Source organism: Pygocentrus nattereri, chromosome 10 (genome assembly GCF_015220715.1).
Source record: "Pygocentrus nattereri isolate fPygNat1 chromosome 10, fPygNat1.pri, whole genome shotgun sequence".
In the NCBI taxonomy this organism is placed as follows: Eukaryota; Metazoa; Chordata; class Actinopteri; order Characiformes; family Serrasalmidae; genus Pygocentrus; species Pygocentrus nattereri.
In genome coordinates, this window is record NC_051220.1 from 22,765,442 (window position 1) to 22,788,304 (window position 22,863).

At 37.7% G+C, this 22,863-nt stretch overlaps 2 protein-coding genes across 2 annotated transcripts; one reads left to right on the forward strand and one right to left on the reverse strand.

The window, feature by feature from the left end:
- The first annotated feature begins 1,937 nt into the window (after positions 1–1,937).
- Positions 1,938–12,125, forward strand: hadhab (hydroxyacyl-CoA dehydrogenase trifunctional multienzyme complex subunit alpha b). Its single transcript, XM_017694487.2, has 20 exons — positions 1,938–2,043; positions 3,156–3,197; positions 3,351–3,421; positions 3,510–3,643; positions 3,821–3,959; positions 5,974–6,093; positions 6,281–6,383; positions 6,476–6,598; positions 6,693–6,811; positions 7,012–7,068; positions 7,178–7,287; positions 7,433–7,567; positions 7,660–7,831; positions 8,446–8,532; positions 8,641–8,781; positions 8,940–9,008; positions 9,127–9,322; positions 9,414–9,528; positions 10,368–10,513; positions 11,479–12,125. The coding sequence occupies exons 1-20, from the start codon at positions 1,974–1,976 to the stop codon at positions 11,622–11,624; spliced, it is 2,295 nt and encodes a 764-aa protein (XP_017549976.1). The 5' UTR covers positions 1,938–1,973; the 3' UTR covers positions 11,625–12,125.
- A 4,027-nt stretch (positions 12,126–16,152) lies between these two features.
- Positions 16,153–21,921, reverse strand: LOC108425651 (ras-related protein Rab-10-like). The gene is made up of 6 exons (XM_017694489.2): positions 21,398–21,921; positions 20,640–20,700; positions 20,355–20,493; positions 19,867–19,956; positions 19,608–19,709; positions 16,153–17,984 (listed from the first exon to the last, which is right to left on the reverse strand). The coding sequence occupies exons 1-6, from the start codon at positions 21,522–21,524 to the stop codon at positions 17,901–17,903; spliced, it is 603 nt and encodes a 200-aa protein (XP_017549978.1). The 5' UTR covers positions 21,525–21,921; the 3' UTR covers positions 16,153–17,900.
- Positions 21,922–22,863: the final 942 nt, after the last annotated feature.

The window sequence follows — 22,863 nt, forward strand, 5'->3', positions numbered from 1 at the left end:
GAATCAGCAATTGTGTATGCAGTTTGTGTATTTTACATATAATTTGCATAAAGATATAACTGCTTCGACCACATCTGTGTTAGATGAGGAAGACACCTGCAGGTGCCCCACCACTTGCTCTCTCTCTCTCTCTCTCTCTGTCTATCTCTCTCTATTTTAGACCCTTTACTTGTATGCCCTAGGTGTGCCTTTAAGTGTTTTAAGTGTTTTGAAATATGTTTTTATCCACTCTATTAATTATTTTTCCTTTTGCATGTTCCTGTTATCCTGAAAAACTCTTATTAAATTGTATCATCTTTTTTGTGTTTAAATTCACGGTGTGGTCTTCTCCTTTCAGTTTAGGTGTATATTGCATCACAGAAATAATAAACAGTTTCTTCATACATTTCTAAACTTTGCTGTGGTAAATGACCCAACAGTGTGTTGGTCAGGTAACCATTTACCCCATGACACAGTTTGGATTGAAAGAAAAACTTAAAAAAAAAAATCACAATTTAAATATTGCACAAAAATGTTCAAATCTGTAAGAAACTGTTACAGCGTAGACAGAGCAGGACATCACACATTAATATCTCATTTTTATAGCAGAGTTTACATGACACTGTATATAGGGTGCCTCTAAAAGACCTGTAAACAGTGGCCTATAACAAAGATGGGATGCTGTTCAATGTCAAGCATCCTGAGAGGCTAGAAAAGAGTCAAAGTTATTTGGCAGTGTAAATCCCCTATTTAAGGCTTGTTGAACTGCACGAAACTATAGCTGACAGGAGGACGTAGTGGTGTTGTAGACGAATGACCCATCTGTCACCAGTGTTGGACAGTAGCTAAGTAAATGTAATTTGTTACTGAAGTAGTTTTTTCTGTATCTGTACTTAAGTATTTCCATTTTGGGTGACGTTTTACTTTCACTCCACTACATTTCAAAGTCAAATATCTGACTTTTTACTCCACCACATTTTGAGAAATATGTCATTCCTTTTGGTTTCTGTGTGTATAAAAACTTAACATGTCAAAACAAAAGAAGTGCAAAGCAAGAACACCAATCAGGGCACAGTGGTCACTTTGTTCTGAGCTTGTTTTGACCTGTTGGTCATACTGACCCAGTACAAGCACACGGTTCAACGTCAGTGCAGCAGCATTAAAATTTGGGAGCACATACATCTGCCTAAATGATGAACTAACCTAACTTTGTGTAAATAGACCACAATATAGAAATATGTACACACATTCAGTCGTGACTGGCATGTTTCTTTTTTTCTGAATTCATACAAACAATTTTTTTTGTAGTAAATTAGTTTTGGTTAGTTTATGTTTATGAACAGAGGCCTACAGATCAATACAGTAAAGGAAGCTCATTTGTGATCCTGAGTTTAAAGCCAGTTTTTATTCAACTTGTAACTAATTTACAAAGTAATCTTAAACTGAAACTTTGCTTGTGTGTAAAAGTGATTTCAGAGCCACTCGGTTCTCCCTGCTGGAAACTGTTTATCTTCAGTGTTTTGTGCTTATGATCATTTTAATAGACATCAGCGTCACTAATTAATGACGATGATCAGAGCCATAATTACTCTTTTAGTGCTTTTACTTTCGATGCTTAAGTACATTTGAAGGCAAGTACTTTTGTACTTTTACTCAAGTTGAGGTCTAGAGTAAGGACTTCTACTTTTACTGGAATAATATTTTACCTTGGGTATCTCTACTTTAACTCAAGGACATGATTTGTGTACTTCGTCCACCTCTGTCCGTCACCAGTGGTTTGGTGAAGATGGCCAGAAAAACGTTCCCAGGTCTGCTAAGTTTCACACTCGCCGAGTTTAATCAGGAGTTTCTCTTTAAGACGCCCTCGTCCTGGGCGGACCGCCCCCTTTCGGTGGAGAGGGAGGAGTCAGCTCCGCTATAGCGGCTCTGATTGGTCGAGCGAGCTTCGGCAGACTTTTATTCTCTCTTCCGCTCGTCAGCATTGACCTCCCAAGATGGCAGGAGTGCGAGGTTTGGGTCTTCTGTCCAGACTTACAGTACGGCAAAGATACAGTCTTTTTACAGGTATCCAGTCTCCACAGGCCTATATATGAAGTTCAGCGCACTGCACGGCCTTTGTTTCCCCCTGTAGTTCTTCGGCTCAGTTGGGAAGCTGTTAGGCTAATTTATTGGCTTCACCGTTGGTAGCTGCAGGCTAACCTTACTGCTGACCCTCAGCGGCTTAACATCACTTAAAATTACGGTGCAGTACAGCGCTGCATCGTTCACCGGTCCTCGGTGTTAAGTGCGCATTTAACAAAGCAGTTAAGTGCTCGAGTTAATTAGGGGTCTTAATTGACCTAATTCGCTATCTTAGCTTAAGTGGTGTCATGGTTGTAATTCAGGCGTTAGCCGGATAGAGATCAATGAAGGGGCGCAGACGAGTGAATGAATGAATGAATGAATGAATGAATGAACGGGTCAGTTGTCTGTAACCTCTTTGCTTGTATTTGGCATGTAGCTGCGCGGTTGTTGCTCCGTCAGTGGTTTATTAATGATGGTATCCCTGCTGTCCTGTAGTCGGGTGACTTCAGACTGTTAATCCGGTTAGCGGTTATTGTCTGGCCTTCTCATTTTGCCATTTTGCTGATATGTGCTGTAAAAATGAGATGGATGATATCTTCTACTGCCTGTGTCTCCGAGTTGAGTTCTGAAAGTGAAAAGGACGTTTCTGGCTAAGTCATTACTCGGAATATTGAGCTTGTGGGGAATGTGGGTTAAAGTTCACTCGGATGTCTGCTGTCAGTCAGTGTTTCTGACACTCCCGCTCCCACCCCCACTTCATTCCGCCACTGACTGAATGCCCTGTCTTAGGCTGGCCTGGCCTTACCTGACCTAACACTTTTGTTTTCATTTATTAATGGATTAGGAATATTTGTTATTTGGTAAGTTTTATAAACTAAATGTTCTTTGTGATAAACACACACACACACTTTCTAAGCCGCTTCTCCATCAGGGTCGTGCTAACCCAGCAGTCATTGTGCGGAAGGCAGGAAACACCCTGGACAGGCCACCTGTCCATCGCAGGGCTAAATAAACACCGTTGAATGTAATTAACATTGTAGGTACTTGGTTGAACGTCTGTTAAAATGTAGATCTGTTTTCTGTTTTTTTTGTTTTGTTTTTTTTTAACAAAGATGCTTCTAGAAGGAACTTCAGTGTCACATCCTCCTTAATGGGTAAATGTCTATTGATTTACATTATATTTCTATCTGTCTGACTAACTTGAATGCAGTTTGCCATTACTGGTGACACATGTTGTTACACTGTGTCCTTGTATTCTGTTCTCCTGAATATGTCTGAAATAACTTGGAACTTCAATGTTTATTCAGCTCGTACACACGTAAACTATGAGATCAAGGGAGATGTGGCCGTTATTCGCATCAATGACCCGACCTCAAAGGTAAATTTTGTTTCAATGTGTTTACATTCTTGTTTTGAGTTTAACAGATCAATTTTAATCAATTTTATCTATTTCTGTGTTTTTCCAGGTGAACACCCTATCAGTTCATATGCAAAAGGAGATGACTGAAATTATGGATGAGATTTGGGCCAATAATGCAATCACAAGTGCTGTACTGATCTCCTCCAAGCCTGGCTGCTTCATTGCAGGGGCTGATATAAAGTTAGTAATGTGTTCTGTACATAAGTTTTGGTTTTGATTATAAGCCCATCAGCCTTTTTGAAATATGGAAATTGAAATGTTAATCCTCTGGTATTATAGTCCTGTGCTGCTGTGTATCAACAGGTCCAAGTGTAATTGTTGACATTTAATTTCCTTAACTTGTCTTCTTTGTTTTAGCATGATCCAGGCCTGTAAAAGTACAGAAGAAGTAACTAATCTCTCTCAGGAGGGGCAGAAAATGTTTGAAAAAATTGAAAAGTCCCCAAAACCTGTTATTGCTGCCATCAATGGTTCATGTCTTGGTGGGGGGTTAGAGGTAAGTCACATTCAGAAATGTCATAATATTTTTATGTTAAAATGATACTTTAATGATCAGGCCTGTGTTAAATAAAAAGATCAAGATGACCATTTGCAATTTTATGTCAGATTTTTAGGAAGTGGTTTCTTAAATTAATTTCTGGCTGATTATTAATACTTCATCATTATTAGATCATAGTTTGCCAATAATATATTATAGTTTGTCTTCCTGCGAGAAAATGCCCAGTCCAGATACAACAGCAACATACAACATTAAAATTAGTCGATAGGATTTTAGTTTGATGGAATACACTATGTGGACAAAAGTATTGGGACACCTACAAGAGCTTTTAGACATCCCATTCTAAATATACAGGGCTCTGTGAAGGCCTGTCAAGTTGTTCCACACAAAACATAGCCAGCTGTGTCTTTATGGACCCTGCTTTGTGGAACAGTCATGCTGGAACAGAAAAGGGCCTTTCCCAAACTGTTCCAACATGGTTGGAAGCATACAGTTGTCCAAAATGTCTTGGTGTGCAGAAGCATTAAGATTTCCCTTCACTATAACCAAGAGGAATAAGACAGCCCCTGAAAAACAACCCCATAGTATTATCCCTCCTCCACCAGGCCAGTCAGGCAGGTAACGTTCTCCTGGCATTTGCCAAATCCAGACTCGTCCATCAGACTGCCAGATAGAGAAGCATAATATGTCACTCCACGGAATATGCTTCCCCTACTGCAGAGTCCAGTGGCAGCATGGTTTATACCATCCGACACTTGGCATATTGTGCTTGGAGATGTTAGGCTTGCATGCAGCTGCTCGGCCATGGTAACCCATGCCATGAAGCTGCTGGTGCATGGTTTTTGTGCTGATGTTAATGACAGAGGAGGTTTGGAACTCTGCAGTTACTGAGTCAGCAGAGCGTTGCTGACTTTTATGCGCTATGCACCTCAGCACTTGCCACCTGCTCTGTAACTGTCTGTGGTCTGCCACTTCTTGGCTGAGTTGCTGTGCTGCCTAAACACTTTCACTTTCCAATAATCCTACTCACAGTTGTTTGTGGAATATCTAGGAGGGAAGAAGTTTTGCAAACTAACTTGTTGCAATAGTTGCATTACAGTACCAAACTTTGAACCAAAGTTCAGTGAGCTCTTTAGAACAACCCGTTCCTTCACAAATGTTTGTAAAGTCAGACTGCATGGCTGGGTGTTGATTTTATACACCTGTGGCAATTGGACTGAATGAAACATCTGAATTCAATGATTAAGAAGTGTGTCCCAATAACTTTGTCCATATAGTGTATTTTCATTTTATGACATTTGTTGAAAATCAGTCATTTTTAGTGATCATTTTTCAGAAATCATTTTCAGTGATATTCAGAGTTTACAGATCACGGTAGGACAGCTAGTGGACATAGTGAAAATTAGCTCTGGAGTATTCTGTTATATTCTGTTTTTTACATTTGATGTACAAAAAATACAACTGTTTAAAGGTTTGGATTCAAAGTTTGGAAAGTTTTTGATCCGTTTGGTTTCAGAGAAATGTATAATATGAATTTGCAATTTCATAGTTTTCAAGTGATTTTAGTAAGAAGCTAGAAGACTTTAAAATAATTAATGAATCTTAAATATGTCTAGAATGATGAGTCGAGCTGATTATACAGCTTTCTTAGTCATTTTATAATGTTGAGAATTAATATATGATAATCTATGTGGAAATGCCTCATATTTTGAAAATGACAAATTGTTGTAATAGGTAATTACAGTATATAGTAACAAATAAATGTTGAATAAAACATCTAAATATAGCTTTTGGTGTTTAGTTTGTTGGATTGAAATCTATATTCAAAACGTATTGTTGTATGTAAACTACCCAAATTATTAATACGTGATTACAAGTGATTCCAAACTTTTGGTTAGCGATGTGTATGCCTGTACTTTGATCTTCTAGAATTTTTTTGTGCTGAAGCTAAAGATGATATTTACCATACAGCGTGATTCTGAGACATCACTCTGCACATTCTGCTTTATAGTTGGCCATCGCTTGCCAGTACAGAGTGGCTACAAAGAATAAGAAGACAGTTCTGGGCACCCCTGAGGTCTTGCTGGGTCTTCTGCCTGGAGCTGGAGGAACACAGAGACTGCCAAAAATGGTCTTTAGTAACAAATAGTAATTAGTAATATTAGCGCACTAATTAATGTATAACTTTTAATGTTCACTTCAAAGTTGTATGCTTTCTGTAATGTCTCTGATAGATTATACTTATATGGACTATGAATTTGAATTGTAATATATTATTACTCTATGTTAACAGGTGTTAAATGTTTGTTTCCTTTTAGATTGGTCTTCCTGGTGCCTTTGATATGATGTTAACAGGAAGAAACATCCGTTCAGATAAAGCCAAGAAAATGGGCCTGGTGCACCAGTTGGTTGACACCCTAGGTAATAATATTTCCTTTCAGTTTTCTCTCTTGCAGTTTTCTCTAAAAAATAGTGAAGGTTCATCAACTTTTCAAATCTGAAATGTAAACCAGGTCCTGGATTGAAGAGCCCAGAGGAGAGAACTATTGAATACTTGGAGGAAATAGCTGTTGACTGTGCACGAGGAATTGTCAATAAGAAAATCCCACTCGCTAAAGAAAAGAGTATGATGCAAAGTATGTTTGTCTTTTGTTTATTTTTGTTATTCTATTCTGTTCTCTGTCCTTCATATAACCGATTTATCTTTGCAAATAATGTGCATCTTTTCAGAAATACAAGACTATATTATGAGCTACCCATTTGTGCGAAATCAGATCTACAGTACTGTGCAGAAAAAAGTTATGAAACAGACAAAAGGATTATACCCTGCCCCTCTGAAAATCATTGAGGTAAGTTCTTCTAAACTAAAAATATACATTTAACGTTACTTTCCCAGTGAACCGTGTTATTGTAAGTGAGGAAAGAAAGATCATAGGTGACTGTTTTCTTGTCATTATAAAATGTGGTTTTAAACTTATATGGGTGATTTTTCAGGGCACATTCAGAGTCATTTAAAGGTCTACTAATGTGACCTTACTTTGTTCCATAGTGTGTGAAGGCTGGCATGGAGCAAGGATTAGATGCAGGATACCTAGCAGAGTCACAGGTAAAATTAATTCACTTGTAAGATGTGTTTTTCTTCTGTATCTATAGATTACAATTACTTTAACAATAATGTAAAATCAAATATTTCACTTGTACGTTCCACTTTGCAGAATTTTGGCAAATTAGCAATGACGTCTGAATCCAGAGCACTTATTGGACTGTACCATGGCCAAGTTGCTTGCAAGAAGAACCGTTTTGGAGTCCCTAAAAAGGACGTTAAGTAAGTGCCTACTCTCAGGATTGGGGTCAGCTCTGTCTGAGAATAGACTGCTTTTGAAATTGGTTTACTGAACAGCCTGTTTTGATTAGTGTTTTCATGTTTTTGTAGACAGTAATTGATGTCTTAACCAATCCTTTCTTTATAGAACATTGGCCATCTTGGGAGCAGGGCTGATGGGGGCAGGCATCGCTCAGGTGTCTGTGGATAAAGGCATTAATACCATTCTGAAGGACACCACACTGGAGGGACTCAACCGGGGACAGCAACAGGTTTACAAAGGGTGTGTAAGAATTTAACTATATATCACATCATAAGTGATTCATGCATCTGTTTGAAAGAACAGAGTGTTGCATTCATTATTGTTGTTCCTAGACTAAATGACAAGACCAAGAAGAAGAGCATTACCTCATTCGAAAGAGACAGCACACTGTCGAGTCTTACAGGACAGCTGGACTACAGTGGCTTTCAAAAGGCTGACATGGTTATTGAGGCTGTATTTGAGGACATTGCTATCAAACATAAGGTCTTAAGAGAAGTTGAAGCTGTAAGTAGATCTTTAATATGTGGTATATTCAGTTTGTTTTTCAGATTCTGTGTAATTTATAGCCTGAGGCTTGGCAAGTCTTCTTACTCTGCATTTAAATTATTTGATGTTTAAAGTGGACAACAACAATCAAAGTGTGGTATAGCATAGAACCATAGACTTGTGTATATTTTAATAATCTTCATTTGCTAGAGGACAGCTGCACAGTGTTGTAAACCTAGGGGAAGCAGCTGGGGGGAGTGGGGAAAGAAAAAAATACTAATACTTTTTTTTTTTTTTTTTTTTTTTTTTAAATGTTAAATGTGTATGTTAACTGGTTAATGCATTGAATTGAATTGGATTTGATTGGATGACTCCAATATGGATTGAATTTTCAAGTCAGAAGCTCTGAAACTGAATCTAAAACTAACTAAAATCTGTATCACATTTTACATGCAGTCATCTGCAGAGACTTAAACAACCGAAACAGTTCCTTTTACATTATCATTTTGAGGCATGTTTCCTAAGAAAACGGTGACCAAATCACATACTATCACTGCATTGAGTTCAACGTCCATCTTTGTGTAGGGTGCGTTTCACATTTGTATCATACATTAATTATTTTATTCTGACAGGTCACTTCTCCCGAATGTATATTTGCCTCCAACACATCAGCTCTCCCAATCAAAGACATTGCAGCTGCCAGTACACGACCAGAGAAGGTAAGTGCTCTTTCAAGGCCTTTTTGAGGATTTTGAAATATTTTTTAGGTATGCTTTCAAACATAATCTGTTGTTTTTTTTTCCCCTTTCTTTCTTTTCTTTTCTTAGGTAGTTGGAATGCACTACTTTTCTCCAGTGGACAAAATGCAACTTCTGGAGATAATTACTACTGACAAAACATCTAAGGATACCACAGCCTCTGCAGTTGCAGTTGGCCTGAAACAAGGCAAAATCATAATTGTTGTTGGCGTGAGTTACTGTGTTTTTCATGGATTACACTAAGCTGGCTTGACAGAACCTTTTTTTGTGTGTTTTTGAAATTGAATCTCAATTGTATTATCAAATTAGAACTACCAAATACTGTTACAACTTGAGGTCCTGATTAAACAAAATCCTTTCATTTACAGGATGGACCTGGGTTCTATACCACAAGATGCTTAGCTCCCATGTTAGCTGAAGCTGTCAGAGTACTCCAGGTATGTTGAATGTCATACATTCATGTGTGTACACTCTGTAAATGCTAAGATTTTATTTTGTTCTAAAACTTATCTTTCTAAAACTGTAAAGTAATGTACTGTACCTCTGTGGATGCAGGAAGGAGTGGACCCCAAGAAACTGGACTCATTGACTACAGGATTTGGGTTTCCAGTGGGTGCAGCCACCCTAGCTGATGAAGTAGGCATTGATGTGGCCGCTCATGTGGCTGAGGACCTGGGCAAAGCTTTTGGCTCAAGATTTGGTGGAGGAGATCCCGAACTTCTGAAGACAATGGTGGAAAAAGGTTTCAAAGGTAGTAGAAATCAAGATGTATAGCATTTGAAATTTGTTTGAAAGATGTCAGTCATTGTGTACATATTGGACCCACACTGATATTTTGATAGGCCGCAAGTCTGGTAAGGGATGCTATTTGTACCAGCCTGGACTCAAACACAAAGATGTCAACCCAGAACTTGAGGAGATTCTTGAGCTTTACAAGATGACACCAAACCCTGCAGTGTAAGTTTTTTCTTCTTCACTGTAAGCTGTGTTCTCACTAACTGAGGTTTCAGATTAAAGAATGTAGAAGATTGCAAGTTCTTCAGTTATCAGAATAAAGTATACCTCAAACAACATAGAAACAAACTCAAATGAAATGATAGTTCACTGTTTAGAGTAAATATCATTACTAATTTAAATTGGGCTACGTGCTGCATGGTCAGAGGCAGAGGCATTGTATGAACATTCTGGATTGACTTGCACTGGAATCTTTCCTTTATAAAACTCTGTTTGAAAGGAATGCTGGGAATGTTTCCTGCACGATACAGTACACACAATGTCAGTTTTTTCCAGTTACATTGGGACTTATATTACTTAACTAATGTTATAATTAAAAATAATGTGAAAAATATAGGATAATCGTTTCTTTGTTGATTAGTTATTAGGCAACTGTAGAATTCATTAATAGGGTAATCACAGGTGGCAGGCCATAGCTGCTTCTGTATAATTATATGTGGTCATTCTACTAAGTTCGTTCGGTATAGAAAAACTAAGGACAACAACAGTAAAACTGGTGGGGTGCTGAACAGATAAATAATTGGGAATTGGTTGCCGCATAACGGACTGCAGTTTAAACTTCTCTTAAAGTGTTTACCTGATTAGACTGACTGCATAATGTCAGGTCCTGTTGCAATAACTTGTACTGCAAATGAAAGGTTTCATTTAAAAAATCAGACACATTACTTACCAGGCTGTGCAGTGCAGTAGTGTTAATGCTGTGAGACTCTTCCAGCTCAGTATTTTAGAACGGTTTCCTTCCTGTTTCTGCTTTTCTGATGATGTTTGCTTCCACTGAGCAGGTCATCAGACTCAGATGTGCAGTACAGACTGGTGTCTCGCTTTGTGAATGAAGCTGTGTTGTGCCTACAAGAGGGCATCCTGGCCAACCCAGTAGAGGGAGACATCGGAGCTGTGTTTGGTCTGGGTTTCCCCCCGTGCCTTGGAGGTGAGAATCACAAAATTTGGAAGTTACAACTATGTTTAAGCTTCAGAATTATCATCTTGTGACATATTAATTTTACTTTATTTATTTATTTATTTACATTTTGTATTGACTGCATGTCTTTTTTTTTTGAAAAACTACTTAACTTTATAATAAATAGGTGTCAAAAAAATGATTTTTTTTAAAAAGTCTAGAATTTTGTTTTACTTACAAGTTTAAAATCCACATTGACAGAATTTGTGTCTTCGTCTTCTTCTTCTTCTTCTTCTTCAATTTCCTCCTACCACAAACGTAATGGATCAGCGTGTATAGCCAAGCCTCATGACAGTGGAGTTTTGAGGCTAAAATAGATGTTTGTTGTCAAAAAAGATATTAAGTGGCAGATGTCCATGACATGGTAGCTACATTAGCGTTGTAGCTCCAGTGCCAAACTAAATAAGCAAAATCTGGACACCAAGTATGTCTTGGCCGATTGGCCATGTTTGCCATAAAGAGAAAATTGTGTTTTTAAAAAAAAAAAAAAAAAAAGTGTGTGGAATTGTTTTCCTTAATTATTCCTTTAAGGTTTTATGTTGTGTTACATAGTAACATTTTTCACCATTGTAGATCAGCATGGTGGAATTTTCTATTTATACTTAATTTAAAATCAGCATAAAACAGTTAGTAAAATAAAATGGTGTCAATAACATTTCACTAACAATTTCTGTTGGTGTTCGTAGAAAAAAAAATCAGTACAGATGTTTGGCTAATCTGGTTCTGGCACATAGTAAATTTATGAATGACTATTTGTATATATTGTCAAAAGCCAAACATGTACTGTATGTAGAATGTAAAACATGATCAAGTGGAAACAAAAGCAGCAAAGAGCCAATTCCTCACTTATTCCCACAAAATGTCGTTTTTAACTGTGATGCCTGGTAAATTATTTCATTCTATTTTTTTTATTTTAATTTATTCTATTTCCACAGGTCCTTTCCGCTTTGTGGACACATTTGGTGCTGACAAATTAGTGGAGAAGATGAGGAGGTTTGAAGAGGTGTATGGGAACCAGTTCACTCCATGCTCGCTCTTGCTTGATCATGCTAAGGATCCAAGCAAAAAATTCCATAAGTGACCTAATCATGTGCCATTAATAACATTTATAGAATGAATTCTGTTTTTAATGTAAGCAGAACATGACCGACTTGGTGCACTTAGAGAGTGAGAGAGTGGTCAGAATGTGTTATCATGTGAATTGCCTCTACATGTTTAACAAAGTGAAAGCAGAGAATTACTATGTGCTTCTCTAATATTAAAGCAGCCTTTTTACTGAATTATAATTTTGGGTTTGAGTTGCTTTTGTAAGTTTAACATTTGATAGATTTGTATTTCCAGTGTAAATGACCATGAGAACTCAATGGGTTAAGGACATTTCTGTACAGTGTCAGACCAGATCCTAACAAGCAAAATCTGTCAATATTGTCTTTTCTCTTGAGCTTGATTTAGTTCAAGAGAATTCATTTATCTGTGAAACTGTTTGGATTTTTGGTGAATATTGGCACTTGCTGAGATCTCACTTTCTCTGGTTAGAGAGAAAAAACAATCATGAGACAATAAACAAATGTTTCTGTTGTGACCAAATCATACATTCTTGAAATGTTAAAATGCTGAACATTTCCTACAAACTTTGGCTTGCACACTTGCCACATATGATCTGGCCATAGTTATGGTGTCTGTTAGTTTGTGTTGTAGTACAGTGTAGAAAACATCAACATAATCAGTTTTTAATCTTCGTTGTGCTTTGTTGCATGTTTTGAATTCTGTTTCACCCTGAATAATATAGATTATACTCCTAAAAGGGCATGCAAGTATTCAGAATACAGAAATGTAGTATCCTTATTCAGTCTAATTTACATTTTGTAAAGGCAGTGTTTTTTAAAAGAATACTTTAAGAAAACACCCTATAGATGTAAAAAAAACAATTGCGTTTAGACATTTATGATAAACAGCCAGTTGCTGCATATTTGTTCAAAGGAGGAAGAAGAAAAACTAAATGTAGAAAATGAAGCATTTGTAAAAGTGAAGCAGTGCTGTTAGAGCTTACAGGAGTAATAATTGTTTTGCATACTTAATATCTAGTATGATTTACTTCCCATTCCCAGCCTTCATGTGATTAATGCCACAAATGTCTTGAAGGAAAAAACACTCCGTATATCACTTTTGTCAGAAGAAAACCTAATTTCTCCAAAAATGAGAACTTTACAGGAGAAGGAAAAAACCTACTTTATCTTTTAATATAAGTCAATGGAACCAGAATTCATTTTGGGCTTTCTTTTGGTCCATTCTTCATGAAAATTATATACAATGTAAAGGACAACAGGCAATTTTAAATTATGTCAATTTAGGTACAAGATTTTCTTCTGACAACTGATATACACTCACCAGCCACTTTATTAGGTACTGTTCAGTTGTTTGTTAACACAAATAGCTAATCAGCCAATCACATGGCCGGAACTCAATGCATTTTGGCATGTAGAGGTGGTCAAGACAACTTGGTCAAGTGCAGGCCGAGCATCAGAACAGCGAAGAAAGGTGATTTAAGTGACTTTGAACGTGGCGTGGTTGTTGGTGCCAGACGGGCTGGTCTGAGTATTTCAGAAACTGCTGATCTACTGGGATTTTCACACATAACCATCTCTAGGGTTTACAGAGAATGGTCTGAAAAAGAGAAAATATCCAGTGAGCAGCACATGTGTGGACGAAAATGCCTTGTTGCTGTGAGAGGTCAGAGGAGAATGGGCAGACTAATTCGAGAGGATAGAAAGGCAACAGTAACTCAAATAACCAACCAAAATCTCTGAGGAATGTTTCCAACACCTTGTTGAAAGTATGCCACAAAAAATTAAGGCAGTTCTGAAGGCAAAAGGGGGCCCAACCTTTTACTAGCAAGTTGTACCTAATAAAGTGGCATGTGTGTGTGTGTCTATATATATATATATATATATATATATATATATATATATATATATATATGCAGTCATATATTTGAGCGCTTCTGAACTCCCAATGTAGGACTTTCTCAAGGTGCCGCATCTACATTCATGACCTTCATAAGCACAAATCACGTCACTCAGCAGCTCGCCAACCAATCAGCGCTTAGTAGCAGTAATGCTAATCCATTGGCGCCTAGTAGCGGTAACGCTACTCAATCGGCACTCAGTAGTGGTAACGCTAATCAATCGGCACTCAGTAGCAGTAACTACTCAATCGGCACTCAGTAGCAGTAACTCTACTCAATTAGCACTCAGTAGCACTAACTACTCAATTAGCACTCAGTAGCAGTAACTACTCAATCGGCACTCAGTAGCAGTAACTACTCAGTCGGGACTCAGTAGTGGTAACGCTAATCAATCGGCACTCAGTAGCAGTAACTACTCAATCGGCACTCAGTAGCAGTAACTACTCAATCGGCACTCAGTAGCAGTAACTACTCAGTCGGCACTCAGTAGCAGTAACTACTCAATCGGCACTCAGTAGCAGTAACTACTCAGTCGGCACTCAGTAGCAGTAACGCCAATCAATCGGCACTCAGTAGCCGTAACGCTAATCAATCGGCACTCAGTAGCGGTAACTACTCAATCGGCACTCAGTAGCAGTAATGCCAGTCAATCGGCACTCAGTAGCAGTAACTACTCAATCGGCGCTCAGTAGTGGTAACTCTACTCAATTGGCACTCAGTAGCGGTAACTACTCAATCGGCACTCAGGAGCAGTAATGCTAATCAATCGGCACTCAGTAGCCGTAACGCTAATCAATCGGCACTCAGTAGCCGTAACTACTGAATCGGCGCTCAGTAGCAGTAACGCCAATCAATCGGCACTCAGTAGCAGTAACTACTCAATCGGCACTCAGTAGCGGTAACTACTCAATCGGCACTCAGTAGCAGTAACGCTAATCAATTGGCACTCAGTAGCAGTAACTACTCAATCGGCACTCAGTAGCAGTAACTCTACTCAATTAGCACTCAATAGCATTAACTACTCAATCGGCATTGAGTAGCAGTAACTCCAGTTAATTGACACTCAGTGGCCGTAATGCTAATCAATCGGCACTCAGTAGCAGTAACGCAAATGTCCTACTGCTCAAAACCTGTTAACTTTAGAAAAACTTAAACATACAGGTAACTTAGATTTTTTCAGTGGAATAACTTTACATCCTTCTACTTTTCAAAATTAAAGTATGATCCTGCACAAATGGTTATGAGCAAGCTTAACTTCTCAGATTTATCTGTTTAGCTCAATTTATCCCCAAGGACTTACTCGCGGGCAGAGGTGGACGAAATACACAAATCATGTACTTGAGTTAAAATAGAGATACGTAAAATATTACTTAAGTAAAAGTAGAAGTCCTTACTCTAGACCTCAACTTGAATAAAAGTACAAAAGTACTTGCCTTCAAATGTACTTAAGTATCGAAAGTAAAAGCACTAAAAGATTAATTATGACTCTAATGTCCTGTTATCATTTTTATAACCAGACTCACTTCATGAACTCATTTTAGGTGAAAATCCTCCAGTGTCTCTCTTGGTAAACCAGTCTTTTAATAGAACGTCATTAATTAGTGACGCTGACGTCTATTAACATGATCATAAGCACAAAACACTGAAGGCAAACAGTTTCCATCAGGGAGAACCGAGTGGCTCTGAAATCACTTTAACAAACAAGCAAAGTTTCAGTTTAAGATTACTTTGTAACTTAGTTACAAGTTGAATAAAAACTGGCTTTAAACTCAGGATCACAAATTTGTTTTCCTTTACTGTATTGATCTGTAGGCCTCTGTTCATAAACATAAACTAACCAAAACTAATTTTCTATAAAATGAAAGTGTTTGTATGAATTCAGAAAAAAAGAAACATGCCAGTCACGACTGCATGTGTGTACATATTTCTATATTGTGCTCTATTTACACAAAGTTAGGTTAGTTCATCATTTAGTATGTGCTCCCAAATTTTAATGCTGCTGCACTGAAGTTTAACCGTGTGCTTGTACTGGGTTGGTATGACCAACAGATCAAAACAAGCTCAGAACAAAGTGACCGCTGTGCCGTTTGGTGTTCATGCTTTGCACTTTTTTTGTTTTGAAATGTTACGTTTTTATACACACAAAAACCAAAAGCAACGACAGATTTCTCAAAATGTGGTGGAGTAAAAAGTCAGATATTTGACTTTGAAATGTAGTGGAGTGAAAGTAAAAAGTCACCCAAAATTGATATACTTAAGTACAGATACAGAAAAAACTACTTCAGTAACAAATTACATTTACTTAGTTACTGTCCACCATTGCACGCAGACACCCTCTAGTTTTGAGGTCAAGTTTTAATACAATGGGAGAAATAGGAAGTGGCCAGGCTCTCCTCAGACCAGCCCTCTTTAGCCTGCCCTAGGGCAGGTTAGGCATACAGTGTAAGTTGCCACGGCAATGTATTCCAGTCAACAGTGAGCTGGAAAATCAACAAACCCATTCCAGGTCCTCAGCTTCCTCAGCTCTGTGTTAAATGACTGTGTTGTGGGTTTCAGGGATAAAGTGTCTCCATATCAATGTATGTGCTTAGACAACTATTAGAATCCTTGACACCGATAGTATAATTAAACACAACAGGCTGAATGTTTGTGAAAAGTGAGTTTATTGCACTACAAAACTATCATCAAAACCCATCACTCCCTTTATATTTTAACTATAGAGAATTCTGAAGGCAGAAACTTACTTTATTACTTATTTTGCTATTAAGTCACCAGGCTAGTTCATCAAGACACATCCCATTCATCAGTATATTTCTCATTTTAGAGTTATTAAAAATGTAAACCAGGATTGCTTCTTAGACCAAGCTAAGGTAAACACTGACCATCCACAATGTATCCCTTTAAAACCGTAAAATAATTAGAATCTAAAACATTTACTACCCGACTAGTCAAGTGTTCAATCTCAAGTGTTTGATTTGGAATTGCCAGTGGCCACCCTGGCAAAGATGCCTAGAACTGACCCTGACATGAACCAGGATAATTAAACCATCAGTAAAAAAAAAAAAAAGTGCAAAATGCATCAGTAAGAAGTTACCATAAAGCTGTTATTTTAGATTTAAATGTAAAGCCAACACAAATAATGTGGCTCAATTAATCCACTCAACACAGAAAATACTAATAAGTCCCATTTGGGATAGTATTAAGAGAATATGTATAAAATGCACCCAAACCACTGTAAAGGTCACAAAAATAATCACTTATAGCCAAGCAACTTCCCATGCTGAAATACCTCTGGTTAGTATATTATAAATGCGGCGTAGAAACATTAGTATAGCTTTAACCTTTATCCTTGCCATTACTCAGAATGTCTTCTAGAGAAAAGAATGCAACTGAAACTGATATTCAAAGAATTGCTGGAAAGAAGAGAAACTTTTATGGAAATGACAAATGCTGATACTGCTTAAAAGAAAAATATGCAATTTAGAGCAAACAGAGAGCAGCTATTTAACTGAATGTGATAGTAAAAGGGCAAGTATCTTTTCAGGAGCCTCCTTTATATTTCCACAATGGACCTTTGCAACTGGGACTTCAGAGAAATCCTTAAAGTGCACAATCTCAGGCAGGTGTAATACACGGTCAGTGGGCTAGAGCAGCACTTGTTCACATAACATTCATACTGGAAAGTTCAAAGTGTGTATCATGACTTTTAGTCTACATATGAAGGGATTCACTCAGTTTAATCATTTTTCGAACCAAACATGAGATAAAAAGTCTAGTCGAACCTGTAGGTGGATGAAATTTCTTAAAAAGTAATGAATTCATGAATAATGAAGACCAAAACAAGGTCGGACAGTGGTCTTACAGATACTGTATGTGCACTCAGCATTCCTCGTTTCACAAAAAGGCTCTGGAACAACAGAAACCTTGCTGTTGCTGATGGTAAGGCACAGCTTTTGAATTGGATAAGGGGGACATGGTATAAAAACATTCACTGACAGTAAAATTAAAACTATCCAAGAACCTCACCATGAACCAAGCCCCCACATCTCCAAGTGGCATTTAAGGCACAATTAGTGTTCACCATAACATGAATACTAAGCGTTATACGTCCCTTTCATACTTAGTTCTCATTTATCTACTAGTCTGTGATTATATGTATTTTCTCACTTGCACAGTGCTGTTGACAGATCATCACTAAATGTACCAAATGCCCTTTTTGTTCTTTTAATTAACAGGAAATCAGGCTCTCTTTTTTTCATTTGTAGAAAAGCTTGTCAAGTAGAGTGAAAGGTAAAAGTCTTATCCAGCATAATGGGCATTTAGGTTAACATTTATATTTAAGTTGTAAGAGAACAATCAAGTGTGGTGTAAATCATGTGAAGAGTTTTCTGTTCAACTGCAACACCTGACGCCTCCCGCTGAGCCACTTCTGTTATTCATATCAACATTTTCATTGGTGGCCTCCTTTCCAGGTGTCTGAAACGAGTAGAATAGCAAAATTCAAAAGACAGATTGTATACACTGAAACAATTCTAGCATTTCAGTCTAGAAGACGCAAAGGTTTGGTCAGCCCATATGTAACAAAATACATATTTTGTTCATTTTTTTAAATGAAAAGCAATATTCTGAAATATTTTTGGGTCAGCTTTCATGCATAAAACTACCCACAGATTTTTAGTGATGTTCAAGTCAGGGGACTGTGAGGGCTTTTCCAAAAGCCTCAGCTTGTGTTTCTTGAGACAGTTAATGGTACATTTTGAGGTTTGTTTTGTTCTGTTGTAGAAGCCAGTCTCTTCTCAGCTTCAATTCTGGACTGCCATTTTTTCTTCCACAATTTGCTTAGATCTAGGGGAATCTATTTTTCCATCTACCCATACAATGTTTCCTCTACCACTGGCTGTCACGCAGACCCAAAGACTAAGAGTTTGATCCCCATGCTTAACAGCTGCAAGATGTTTTTTTTTGTTTTGTTTTTTTAATCATCAAATGCTGCTCCATTTTTCCTCCAAACTAACCTTTGGTGATTGTGGCCAAGCAGTTCCTTTTTCACTTCATCAGTCCACAGCACTTGTTTCCAAAATGCCTCTGGATGATCTAGATGTTGTTTTGCTTCAGAGGGTTTCCTTCTGACAACTCTTCTATGCTGATCAAAGTAGAACGGGGTCCTTTGGTGTGATCTTTGCTTTGCCATTTTGACGAGCATACAAGGTGCTCTATCAGAGTTTACTTGGCCAGAGCCTCATTTGACTTTCATATGTAACCTTAACTGCCATTTCTTAATGACATTTCAGGCAGTGAAATGTGTGAGGAGGAGCTTTGAGATCTTTTACAGCCTTCACCTGCTTTGTAGGCATAGGTTACATTGATTTTCAGGGCCATCAAAGCCACATGCTCAGAGAAGGCCATGGCTGTTGAGTGTTAACACAAGGTGTGAAGAGGCAGTTTATTACGCTGTGGAAATGTCATCGGCTGACTAGTGAAAAATCTTGACCACCCTACCCATTCCTAAAAAGTTAATTGGATTTTAACAAGTTCATTATGTTCTGAGACATTACAGCTGAAAATGTGTCTTAAAAAGCTGGAAACGGTTTCACATGCCACAATTTCTATCTTTATTTTTTTGGTTTGTAGATGATGTGTTTACTTCCAAAGTCAACAAAATGAGTCATCTGTCCAGGGTGCCCAAACTTGTGCATACATCTATATATGAAATGTGCAGTGATGCAGCCACAATACATACTCAAAATTAAGCCTGTTGCTGCTCATGCAACGGCTGTGGATGGGGGTGATGTACAGTTTGTGATGGAGATATTGGTGTCCATGAATACAGTTCTTACCCCCCAAATCATCTACAGTAAGGCAATTCCACTCCAGCTCAAAAAGTAGTTTAAATATTACAGTCTGAATCACATAGTCTGAAGATTGAAAAAGCTAATCTCTGCAAAGCTGCACCCCTAAATATAACTTAAGCATCAAACTGATCATGTAAACCGATACTAAACAACACAACAAATAGCAGCAGAAGTAAAAGGCAGTTTTGTATACTGTACTAGAAATACAGTATACAAGTATACTGTATTTGCCATACACATGACTAACCTTTCGCAATATGTCCTCAGCAAGTGTCAGGAAAGCTTTTTCAATGTTGATGTTTGCTTTTGCACTCGTTTCAAAGAACCGAATATTGTGTTCTGAAGCAATCTGAGAACAAAAGAGTCAAATATTTGGACAAAATTAGACACAATCATCCAATATGTTAAAAACTCAAACTTTAAGCGTACATTGTATCTCTCTCCATTAGGCATTTCACATATTTGCTGTGTAGCAAAATCTTGTGTACCTTATAAAAGGAATTTACCTGTTCTCCCTTTGCTTTTAGCACCACACGCATGTCTTCCATGTCACACTTGTTACCAAGCAGCATTCTTTCCACATCCTCATTTGCATGCTTTAAAAAAAAAAAAAAAAAAAAAAAAAAATCAAGATCTATGTTATCAAGCATACAATCCACATGACAGAACACACTAAAAACTACTTGTTTAGTTTTGCTTTAGTTTCCTGGAAAAAAAAAGCCAAGCATTTTATGTAGAGACATTTTACTACTTCTGAGGAAGAAGTATTAAATAATACACACAGATCAAATTGCAGATACTGCATAACAAAGCAAAAGCACACATGTGCAAAACATCAAAAGGCATCCAAATCCATCAGACACACTGAAATTCATGTTAACCTACAGTGATTGTAAGATTAATCTATAATCAAAAGGGCTAAAATAACTTCGGCAATTAAGCAGATCAGTTGCAGGAAGTCATATTAGCCCGTCTGTTGTGGTTGGTGGCCCACCTCCTCAATGTTTCTCAACCATTTGCTGATGTTCTCGAAGCTTTTGGCATTTGTGATGTCGTAAACCAACAAGATCCCCATGGCTCCTCTGTAGTAAGAAGTTGTGATTGTGTGAAAACGCTCCTGTCCAGCCGTATCCCTGATGAGAAAACAGCAAAATCACTTGCAATGCTACAATTAATCAACCCATTTCTAATGAAGATATTTTCAAAGTCAGCTAAAACACAAGATTATTTATGTTAATGTAGAAGACACATTAATACATTTCCAGTACTAACCACCTACCATATCTGAAGTTTGATCCTCTTGCCTTGAAGCTCAACTGTCTTGATTTTGAAGTCTATTCCTGAAAAATCATAGGGCAAACAATAAAACACCTTTTTTTCAATAGTTATATAATATCATCACTAAATGAGATTTATGGTATAAATGGTGGCTTAACTAAATACTCTGAACAAATTTAGATTACGGATACTCAAACAACCATAATACGGAGCAGGCAGGGTACTAGGATGGTCTGGGGATAGGGGCTAATAAGCATTTCTTAGGGTCAGACATACTATAAGTCTAAAATTCTGTAAACACCTGGTCATCCAGGGCTTATACTAGGTATGGGAGCATTGTTGTGAGGATTTGACTGCATTCAGCCACAAGAGCATTAGTGAGGTCAGGTAGAGATGTTAGACGATTAGTTCTGGATCATAAACGCCACTCAAACTCATCCCAAAGGCACTTCATCATTCCAGACAGTAGTTTCACTGCTCCACAGAGAAACTGTCGGGGGGCTTTACACCCCTCTAGCTGACGCTTGGCACTGGGCACGGTGACAGCTTCTCCAGAGCACTCGATTCTGTTAGCAATGCCTTTGCACGGATATAAGTCAAGCAGTGTGTGCAACGGAACTCCCTGAGGAACCCCTCAAACAATGGGTGCAACCTGAAGCAGCTGAACTCACTTTTCAGAAGAGGTGTCTGAATACTTTCGGACAATATTAACCTACCTAACTCGGTAGCTAGATAAACACGCAGTCGTACTTCACTTACCGATCGTTGAGATAAACGTCGTATTAAAGGCGTCGTCAGAAAAGCGAAACAACACACAGGTTTTTCCAACTCCTGAATCTCCAATGAGCAGGAGCTTGAACAACAGATCATAAGTCTTCTTAGCCATTTAGCACAGAGATTCGGCACGGACACCTCTTCGGTCAGCGTGTCCAAGTAGAAAGAAAAGCTTTGTGATGTCTGAATCTGAAAGGGTTACCGACCGTAGACCATACTACCGAAATGTGACACTAAAAGCCAGCTCGATGCATCTGCTGTCAAACTTTGTTAGCGCTAGCTAAGCTACCTAACTTAGCTATTAGCTACAGCAGGGCCACTTTCACGGCACAACAAAAGTAACCTACTAATTAGCTTAGCACTAGCTTGTAAATCAAGGGCGGTAACAGTATTCACTGGGAAAGAATTGCTAAACCGATTCTACCGCAGATAATAAACTAAAGTAAGTTTACGCCTTGCCAAGTTACGACTCGCACCCGACATCCGTCGCGGAACAAGCAGCGATCTGCGCATGCGTAGACTGCTTATGTCGGTATAAGGGTAGGATGTCCGGTCAGCGATGATCAATAAAGCGTGTAAATACAAACTGCGGACTTTTTCAAACATTACCACGAATTTCAAACTATACCATACACTATACACTGTTCTTATGCTATATGTACCGTTTCAAACAGCATCACATAGTGTATACAGTTTCAAACATCCCATTCCTTTGGCTATATTTGCTGTTGTTATACTTTAATACTCAAGTCCTAGTCGTCTACTAAACCCTAGTTAACTGTACAGGGCTAATCTGGTGTGAATGTAGTTGGGCAACATTTGCGCAGCTGCTGCGTCTACGGCCATCCATTTTAGTTTCTGACGTTGATTAAAGAAGACCCTTATCCATCCATCCATCCATCCATCCATCCATCCATCCATCCATCCATCCATCTATCTATCTATCTATCTATCTATCTATCTATCTATCTATCTATCTATCTATCTATCTATCTGTCTATCTAGTTTTAGTGTCTAACATGTCGATCTTCCAGTGACCTGTTTTGAATTTATGGCTCAAGTCTTTTTGATGATTGATTAATAAAATTTAAAAAATGATCAAATTAATTAGCAAGTCCTGGCATTAGAAGTAAAAAGCTTCTAATTTAAAGTTTCGTATTGTGAGGTAATTTTTTAACAAATACGAAATGTGCTGGTAAAATATGCTTCCTGTGTAAATTCCATTATTTCATGTAAAAAAATAAATGAATATTTTTACATGTAAGAACTACAACTTTACATGTAAAAATACATTTATTATTGTATAATAATCATTTTTAATACTAAGAACAATTAGAATAATTATAACTTTCACACGTCAGAATTTATTTATTTATTTATTTATTGTGAAAATAGAATTAGCGCTGCTAAAATTGAATTCATGCTATTAAAAATACTCTTTTTAAAGTCGG

Bases quoted from the DNA above. Each gene is read 5' to 3' on its own strand.
- hadhab (XM_017694487.2), top strand. From the start codon at position 1,974: ATGGCAGGAGTGCGAGGTTTGGGTCTTCTGTCCAGACTTACAGTACGG. The intron at 9,009-9,126 runs GTATGTTGAATG...CTGTGGATGCAG, and splicing joins AAGCTGTCAGAGTACTCCAG to GAAGGAGTGGACCCCAAGAA. The intron at 9,529-10,367 runs GTAAGTTTTTTC...TCCACTGAGCAG, and splicing joins ATGACACCAAACCCTGCAGT to GTCATCAGACTCAGATGTGC.
- LOC108425651 (XM_017694489.2), bottom strand. From the start codon at position 21,524: ATGGCTAAGAAGACTTATGATCTGTTGTTCAAGCTCCTGCTCATTGGA. The intron at 20,701-21,397 runs GTAAGTGAAGTA...ATGATTTTTCAG, and splicing joins GACGTTTATCTCAACGATCG to GAATAGACTTCAAAATCAAG. The intron at 20,494-20,639 runs GTAGGTGGTTAG...TTTTCTCATCAG, and splicing joins AGGATCAAACTTCAGATATG to GGATACGGCTGGACAGGAGC.